The 9,473-nt window shown below is 39.2% G+C and overlaps 1 protein-coding gene across 1 annotated transcript; it reads right to left on the bottom strand.

Moving 5' to 3' along the window:
- Positions 1-8,436: 8,436 nt before the first annotated feature.
- LOC137620924 (uncharacterized) lies at positions 8,437-9,105 on the bottom strand. The gene has a single exon (XM_068351368.1). It carries the CDS (start codon positions 9,103-9,105, stop codon positions 8,437-8,439), a length of 669 nt encoding a protein of 222 aa, XP_068207469.1.
- Between the last annotated feature and the right edge of the window lie 368 nt (positions 9,106-9,473).

The raw sequence follows: 9,473 nt of genomic DNA, 5'->3' as shown, positions 1-9,473 counted from the left end.
GTAAATAGAAATCAGACAGATGGAGCTGTGAATGTAAATATGGATAGTAGAAGAATAGAAAAAGCTCAGCAAAAAGGACATTTCGTAATTATAAAATAATGATTTATTTTAATTTCTCGGATTTTCTGCTTAGGTGCGTTCTTTAAAGATCCTGTATGCCTCGTGGTAACATAAAATTTTCACTTGGTCTTTGATCGATTATGGAGATTGGTGGTGGATAATAAAGATAGATTTGAGTTATCATAAACTCTATAAGAATAAAGGCCATCATTAATAATGCGGAGAGCCTGGACGAAGTGGTACTCGCTCCACTGGGATTAAATCACATTATCATCAAACTCTCTCTCTCTCTCTCTCTCTCTCTCTCTCTCTCTCTCTCTCTCTCTCTCTCTCTCTCTCTCTCTCTCTCTCTCATGCAATATATTTTTTTACCATGAACGCTTCAAAAGGCCATCGGTAACGTTGAATGTTGCTGATTCGTCGGTTACTTTCGATGATTATGAGACTTCCCAGGAAGTCAAGTGTGGCTAGTATTTTCAAGAAAGAATGTTTCTTTTGCGACAAAAGAATTTGGCACTAGTTTCGTCTACTAAGAAATTTTCATTGGTATCTGGTGTAATTCCTTACATTGTTTTTTTTTACTGTTAATAATACATGAAAATAAATAAGGACTTTTTATTATGTATCACATGCCTCTTCACTTTAATTAAAGCATGTGTAAAACATGTTTTAAGTAAGACTTCTGTGTGATTTAATCGACAAGATTCTCGTAGTTAAAATAGAAACTCATCAATATGATGCTAACGTAAAGAAGGAATGTAATTAAGTTGTGAATTGGTGTTTTGTATTCTTATAAGTATATTTCAACACCAATCCATGCTCTCTCTCTCTCTCTCTCTCTCTCTCTCTCTCTCTCTCTCTCTCTCTCTCTCTCTCTCTCTCTCTCTCTCTCTCTCCATTGATTGATATATTTTAATTATTGTTTGTGGGTCTTTTGTTTCCTCTTCTGATGCGCATCATTAATGTTTTCATAGAAACTGACGTACGAAAATAAAAATCAGAACCGAACAGCCCTCGATTATCATTTCTTGTTTTGTTCTTCCGAAGGATTTTCCGAAGATGAAGAAATAAAAAAAAATAAAAAATAAAGAAAGCCGATATATTTTTACAAGCACACGAATAAAAATAGAGCCATCGGTCTTTGGTTTTCAGATGATGCTTTGTTTGTTTAGGAAAATAAAATCCCTGTGAAAAAGTAATTTGCTTTGTCAGTATTTTGAATGAAGTAACAGTAGTTCTTAGAATGAACTAGTGTTAAGCCAGTGCGGGCTCTTGTCTCTGTAGCAGCATATCCCATGAATAAATTTTTATTTCTTGTACGGATTATTCTTCCGCATTTTAGACTCTAGTTTTTCGTATATCGTACTATTTTTTTGAAAGAATATAACACTTTTGTTAGCCATTATTCATTCCTTATCACCATTATCTCTAGTATGACAATAAAGAAAACCCCCGTTTTTTATTTCCGTAAAAATTAACTACACAGGATATCAGAGATGTCTGTTATTTTGTTGTATTCTGCAGTCGTTCAGTGTAGTGTATATTTTGTATTCGAGTCTTATTCATTCAGGCCAATACGCACACGATGATTGAATATTTTCCATTAGTCAAATGCCATAATTCAGGAGTTCTTACATAGATGGCTTATGTTTTTACTTCATTAATGTTATCAAACGTATTTTACATTCAAAAGCATTTTTTTTGATTGAATGAAGGAATGGGTGAAGATGAAAGAAAATATCAATTGCACTGATTAAGCAGTAATGGCAGCACGTTTAGAATACTACGATTTATATCGAATATTTTACTGAGGCCTTGCTGCTGCAAATCTCGCAGGTTATATCTGCTGTCATTGCATAGTAGTAATGAAAACTACAATATCCTGAAAAATGTTGCAAAAGAGTTTTTTTTTTTTTTTCCACGAGAAATATAACCATTTAGATACCAGGACCTGTAGTTTTATGTGCAAGCTACTCAATGAACAAGAGTCCGTGTTGACAAAGTTTTTAATGTAAGTCAGTATTCTTAAAAAGTGAGCTTCAAGATTAATTAGAGCATCTGGTGATGGATTTGCTTAATGGCTTCGTATTACTTCTGATGATGTAATTTCATAATTTTATTAAGAGAGTAGCCATAATGAGTGTTCAAATTCTCGGTTTATTTGTTTTTTTTTTTAGATATTTTGTCCTGTGATGTAAGACAATTACTTCCTAAGGACATCTTATAAAATAACTAGCTTTGCATTATTGTTAATCGCCAGTCCTGATTAAAGCCTTACTAGTTTAAAAGTCAATGTATTGTGCTAGAAGATGTTCGTGGGTGCAATATTTGCTTAACATGAAAAAAATAATTTGATAGACCATATTTCGTTCTTCTTTCCCATCGCGAAGCAGGAAGACGTTGTTGTAATCTACATTTATTATTTCTTAAAGAATTTCGAATGTCTCTATTAGCTGTACCCTTAGACGTAAAGTTTGTAGATCAAATAAGTTCAGATGTTCCATTCTTCGTCTATATCCAAATTGTCTTAGTGTTGGAACTAGTTTGGTAGCCCTACCCTGTAATGTTTCTAGTCTATCTATATTCTTCTGAATACTTGGGACCTAAAATTGGATTCCTTATTCTAGATGGTGTCTTACTAGTGATATGTACAGCTGCAGTACAATGTCCTTTTTTTCTGTATTTAAAATGTCTCTTTATGTAATCTGTTAGTTTTGTGCTTTCTTTTCAACTTTTATGCTCTGACGGACTTCAAATATTTGCTAATGATAATGCGAGGATCTTCCTCCCAGTCCACACTTTCTATTTCATTACCAAACAGTTAGTAATCTGTTTGTGGGTTACCATATTTGTAACTTTGCATTTCCCACAGTTGAAAGGCATTTGCCATTTTATGAACCATTCTCCCAACTTAATTAGATCCTCTCTTAAGGCTTCTATGTCTTCTGAGTTCGCAGCGTTTATGCCTAGTTTAAAATCGTCGGCAAATTTGGCTATTCTTTTAATTAATTCTAAATCTACGTCGTTGATGTATATCAGAAATAATACTGGGCCAAGGACGGATCCTTGGGGTACTTCGCTTGTAACAGCTGCCCAGCCCACTCTGAGGTTTCTCCATTTATTTCAACTCTTTGGTTTCTGTTTGTCAGATAACCTTCGATCCATTCAGTAGGCTCATCAATGATGCCTAGTACTGTAATTTTAACCATTAATTTTTTTATGAGGGACTTTGTCAAAAGCCTTTTGAAAGTTTTCGTGTATCATGTCCATTTCCCTCCTTTTGTCGTAAATGCTAAACATATTGTGGAAAAATTCCAATGGACTTGTCATACAAGAGAGAGAGAGAGAGAGAGAGAGAGAGAGAGAGAGAGAGAGAGAGAGAGAGAGAGAGAGAGAGAAAAGTGGGGGATGTCAACTGTGTCAATAATTATGGCCATTTCCACTCATTTAATTTTCCTTCTCGCTTTCTGCTCTGAGTTCCTCTGCAGAATATGTCTTATCCTAAACGGTTCATAACTGAGAAAATGTTATTTATTATTTCCTAATATTTTCTGGAACGGATTTTTATTTCCAAAATTCATGGCATTTAGTTCTTCCTTCATTTTAGTGTTACGAGATTTTTTTTTTTTTATATATATAATTTTGGCCAGAAATTGGCGTAAATGGTTGAAAACTAAGTCTTATCTTAGATGTTAGCAAATATATATTTGGCGATAATTATTTTATTTTTTTGTATAAACAAGAGTAGTGACACTTTTTAATCTGATACTATTTTTTATAATTAGTTATTTTTCAAAGATTTGTAGTTCGCGCAACTTGATTTATAGGATATCAATGAGTTGGCAAGTCACTTTGCTGATTAAAGAGACATATTGGCAGTATTCTAATTATCAGTCACCAAATTTTACAGTAATGAAAGAAATATAATCCCAAGTATAGGTATGAGATTAAAGATGACGAAAGCTAATAGATGAATAAAAGAAAGGAAGAAGAATAAAGATTTTTATGGAAATTGTTGCCGTAAGATCGGTTTCGGATATGGCGAAAGTAATGTCAAAATCCTTTTTAAAATAGAGTTTTGATTTGATGGAAGCGATTGTGAGAAGAATGACGTAATAACACTTCAAGTCTTTGAAATTTTAATACGAATGAGAATAGAAAACGGATAGCAAAAACATTGTCGGTCTGTAAAATGGAGTGAGAAAAATATTTTTCTATTTTTCTAAAAGTAATTGAGGTACGACAAAGGGATGAGAAGCCTGTAGCTTTTATCTTACCGTAGAAATTCTCTGCAACATAATGAGTTACTTTTTACTAAACGTATTTGATTTGTATTATCCCTCTTTGCCTCTGCTAAGAAGATGTTTTTTATGTATGTCTGACAGTTAGTAGTAGTGTTCAATTCTGATTAATCTTAATTTCTCCCCCTTTTTTTAATCAGACTTACTTTATTCCACGAAACAATCGATTACGCTTTGATGATCATTCAAGTGTGAATCTTGTACAGTCGGCTTTATTAATTCCGGTACACTTCATGGGAAGCTGTACGTTTAAACAGGTAATTGTGTGTTTAGAAAAATAATAATTGTTACTAACCCTGCCTATAAAGAAAGTCGCCGAGTTTGCAAACACGTTATCTAAATCATGTTTATTAATTTTACGAAGTGCTGTATATAGTAATATTGTTATTTCCTCAACAGCAATTCGTAATTTCATTATAAATGCTTTTGATCACGTATTTATGATCTCAGCGACTTTATTAAACAAGCAGCATTGCCAACTTTCTCCATTTTGCTAAACACTGCGTTACCTGTTTAAATTTACAGCTTTGCTATGCCTTGTACCACCCGTGTGTCACACGATCGTACATAGTAACGACATTTCTCTTTTTTGTATATACAGTATTATCTTTTGTATCTTCGCTCTCCCCTCGCACTGACAGCAACTTGCATCAACCTGTCTGCTTTTCTTATCGTTAACTGTTAACAGAACTAGTTGCCGGTTAGACAAGAAATAACGTGTTGTATTTTGTGACCTTCTTGCCGGGACTTCGCGTGTATATAAACTCAATGTTCTGTAATAAGGTTACTCAGTTGCTTTCATCTCGCCTTTTGAGTCACAACCTACTCTTGCCCTGTCACATTGGTGACCCCTGGAAGTCTACTCGCTCCTCCCAATTTCTCCCCCCCCCCATAGGTACTATGGCAGACTCCCCAGAAGTTAGCGCCGCCCCATTCAAACTTTCATCTTTCGCCAGCGGAGAGGCGTTTGCTTGGTTTCAGCGCGCAGAAGTCCAGTTCCGCATCAATGGCGTGACTCGCTCAACCACCAAAGCAGATTATGTTCTAGCGGTGATACATGAGGACACCTTCCCGGAAATCTCCGACTGGCTTTGTGAACAAGGAGACACCCTAATAGCGTATGACGCCCTCAAAACATACTTTCTGCAGCAGTACTCGCTGTTGTCAGCAGCCCATATAGCAAAGCTTTTTCAGCTCTCTCAACAACCGTTGGGGGACCATAGGGCTTCGCTCACTCTCAGGGAATTGACCAGTATCACTCGCCTGCAACCTGCTGCAGACGTCTCTCCTCGTGAGGTGAACCTACTTTGTGCCCTTTACGTACGCCGTTTACCCTAACCTGTACGCGCTGCCATACCCGATGTCAATAGTTTACTCATAAAGGACTTGATGACCAAAGCTGACGCCCTTATGGACAGCCACTTCACAACCTTCAAGACCTCCATCAATGCCTCCACTCCTGATGGAGAGTACACCTATTCATCGTCAACCGAAGTTGACGTGAATGCCGTAGGACATGCACGCCTACCCTGTGACGTGCCTGAGCGGTGACGAAGCCACCCATCACCCACCACTCGCTCGGGCCCAAACCAACGACCTTTACAGCCACTTACTGCCGCCCATCGGCCGCAGTTTTGCTACTACCACTCAAGATTCGGGGCTGCCGCGAAGAAATGTTCTAAGGATTGTCAGTGGGCAAAAAACGTGTAAGTAGGCCATCGCTCGTGGCGGTGGCCTCCCGTGTTTCTAATCTTTTCTTTTTACATGATGCAGGAATGGGCGTGTGATTTTTGATAGACACGGGTGCATGTCATTCTCTTTTGCCAAGGGAACTCTTCAGGACACGACGTAGTCTGTCTAAGTCTGCCGACAACCGTCTGGTAGCTGCCAACGGATCTGCGATACCCACCTACAGTTACGAGAACCTTACATTATTGTTTGGAAATGGCAAATTTAATTGGAAGTTTTTCGTTGCTGATTTCACATTGTCAATCTTGATGCAGATTTCCTCTCTCATTTCTACCTTCCGGTCGATGTCGCCCTCCGACGATTGGTCAACACAGACTCGTACTTGTCGACACCTCTTCAACCCGCCCCCTCCAACCTCACTCTCCACATTAGCGCACCCACGGATGCCTACGCCCACCTCCTCACGTCCTACCTGGAAGTTTTCCGTCCAGAACTTCACCAAATGCCCAAGGCTCCTGCCAAGCACGGTATTTATCACCATATCAAGACGACGGGACCCCCAGACTCCTACGCAACAACATTAGCAAGCACCGGTAACGCCCCCTTACACGGGCCCTTTCCTTGTGATCCAACGCGATCCGAAAGCATCCCTACTAAACAGTCTTCTGCGAAACAATACTAGCAAGCCAACGTTAATGCCCCCTTACATGGGCCCTTTCCTTGTGATCCATCATATGCCGAAAGCATTTCTCCTACATATGCGTTGCAAAGAAGACTGGGTCTCCATTGATCGTCTAAAACCTGCTTATCTCCTGCCAGATGACCTGCCTACAGTTTGCCTCTCTAGATCAGGGCGCCCTATTTAACATATACAGTATGTCATTTTTAGGGGGGGAGCCATGCACCACCCGTGTGTCACACGAACGTCAATAGTAACAACATTTCTCATTTTTTTTTTTATATATTATCTTTTGTATCTTTGCTCTCCCCTTGCACTGACAGCAACTTGCATCAACCTGTCGGCTTTTCTTATTGTTAACTGTTAACAGAACCGGTTGCTGGTTGGACAAGAAATAGCCTGTTGTATTTTGTGACCTTCTTGCCGGGACTTGGATATATGCAGGTTTTAAACGATCAATAGACACCCAGTCTTCTTTGCAACGCATATGTAGGAGAAATGCTTTCGGCATATGATGGATCACAAGGAAAGGGCCCATGTAAGGGGGCGTTAACGTTGGCTTGCTAGTATTGTTTCGCAGGAAAACATGGGTTGCAGAGTGCGAATCTGTCGCTGGAGATTGTCGGAGAAGGTTGCAGACAGAAAAAAATTTGGCAGAGACGACCAACGGATGACCATACACAATTTCAGTGATCGAGACATCCATGGTGTCGTTAGAGTGGTCCTTAGTCCTAGGAGGATCCCGGGAAGTTGGGTAAACCAGTGGGACATCAAAGCTACTTTAATGGTACGGTGAAAAAGTTCAACCATACCGTTGGCTTTGCTTACTTACTGCTTACTTTACTTTGACGGCTGCATTTCCAGTCCCATACAGCAGTGAAACCCTGCCCTCTACAGGACCTCCACTGTCATTTTACCTTGTTCGTTCAGAGTAATTCAACGTTTCATATAACGTATTGTTCATTTACTATTAAATCGTCACTGTTATATGACTGATGAAATAAGAAAGTCTTTAGTTTCCTCTTGAAAGCCTTAATATCTTCAATCATTCGGATGTCTCATGGGAGCTTATTATATAGTCTCTGGGCCGCATATTTAAAGGCTCTGGAGCCTACAGTAGACATATATCTAGGTTCCAATAGTTTGAAACCATCTGTAACTATTGTCGTGTCGACACGATTTGTTGGCTGCGCAATATGTAGCAATTCTCTTAAATATTTTGGACGACCGGTTCTGATAACTTGGTGGGTTATTGTACATATTTTAAATTCAATTCTCGCTTTTATTGGCAGCCAGTGTAAATCAATTAGTATAAGGGTGATCCTTTCTCTAGGTGGGACATCTTTTATCAGTCTTGCTCCTCTATTTATTATGTTTTGTAATTTCTTAAGTTGCCCTTTTGGTAAATTGTAATATTTCTTAGATGATAACCAGCAGTTTTTACTACATTAATTATTTGGGTATTGAGAGACAGGTTACAGTCAAAAAATACACCTAGATCTCGAACTTTACTAGATATCAGCACTGAGTCATTAATTATGTTCATTTGAATATCACCCAAGCTTCTCACACTGTTTCTCTTACTCACCACCATGAACTCAGTTTTGTTCTCATTTCATTTTAGTTGTTTAAATGTCATCCATGGGCTGCAGGGTTGTATGCGATTGTCTGATGAAGGGAGATACCCAGGAGATTAGCTAATGATGTTCACAATTGAGAGGTGAAAGTGGTACCCCTGTCGGAAGTAATATGCTCAGGGATACCAAATCTCACTTTCCATCCTAAGAGTGAGGCAGACATTGCAGTTTCATTGGGAAGGGCTTTAGGCCAACAAGTGGAGTGGTTGATAACGGTAATCAGGTAATGATGTCCTTGTGATGTGGGTAGGGGAACTACGACATCAACATGAATGTGGGCAAAGCACCGTTGAGGTTTAGGAAAGGTGCCCACTCCTGAATCTGCATGTCGATGTATTTTTAAAGTTTTGCCTGAAGTAAAAGCATGAACCCAATCCTTAGCATCCTTAGTAATGCCTTGCCAAATGAACTTTGGCTTAACCAGCTGTGCAGTAGAACGTCGTAAGGGATGTGAAAGGCCATGAATGATATCAAAAACCTGTCGGCACATAGGACCAGGTATCCATGGTATTGGTCCAGAGAAGGATTGTGTTGAAATTGTCAAAGGGGACATCTTCTCAGCAGAGGAATGTGCAGGATGTCCTACATGCTTGGTACTCAGGATTGTCCCATTAGGATTCTGCCAAGGCATTGTAATCAATTCCAGGGGAATGGCAGTCAATGTGTTTTTTGACAGGACATCAACAGTGGGATTCATTTGCCCAGGGACATGCTGAAGGGTATAATTGTATTTAGCCATGGAGAAGAGATGTCGGCGTTGATGGGTGGACTAGGCGTCGGACTGTCAAATGCAGGCATGTACGAGAAGCACGTGGTCCGTGCGAATGACAAAGGGCATACCTTCTAACAAGTGACAAAAGTGACAGACAGCCAAATGCACTGCCAGAAATTCACGGTTGAAGGTAGAGTAGCTGGATTCCGCCTTGGACAGTTTTCTCCTGAAGAAGGCCAATGGTGGGGCTGGTGAGCTAGTGACCACCTGCTTGAGTACTGTATCAATAGCAAAATTGTTAGCATCGATGGAGAGAAGGTGAGAGGCATGTAGCACAGGAAAAGTAAGAACATCAGCAATTAGTAGGGCATTCTTTGCATTGCAGAAGTCTGCTT

This window comes from Palaemon carinicauda, chromosome 27 (assembly GCF_036898095.1).
Source record: "Palaemon carinicauda isolate YSFRI2023 chromosome 27, ASM3689809v2, whole genome shotgun sequence".
Lineage (NCBI taxonomy): Eukaryota > Metazoa > Arthropoda > Malacostraca > Decapoda > Palaemonidae > Palaemon > Palaemon carinicauda.
This window is presented reverse-complemented; position numbering and strand designations above follow the sequence as displayed.

Coding starts and splice junctions, on each gene's coding strand:
- LOC137620924 (XM_068351368.1), bottom strand. CDS start 9,105: ATGGCTAAATACAATTATACCCTTCAGCATGTCCCTGGGCAAATGAAT.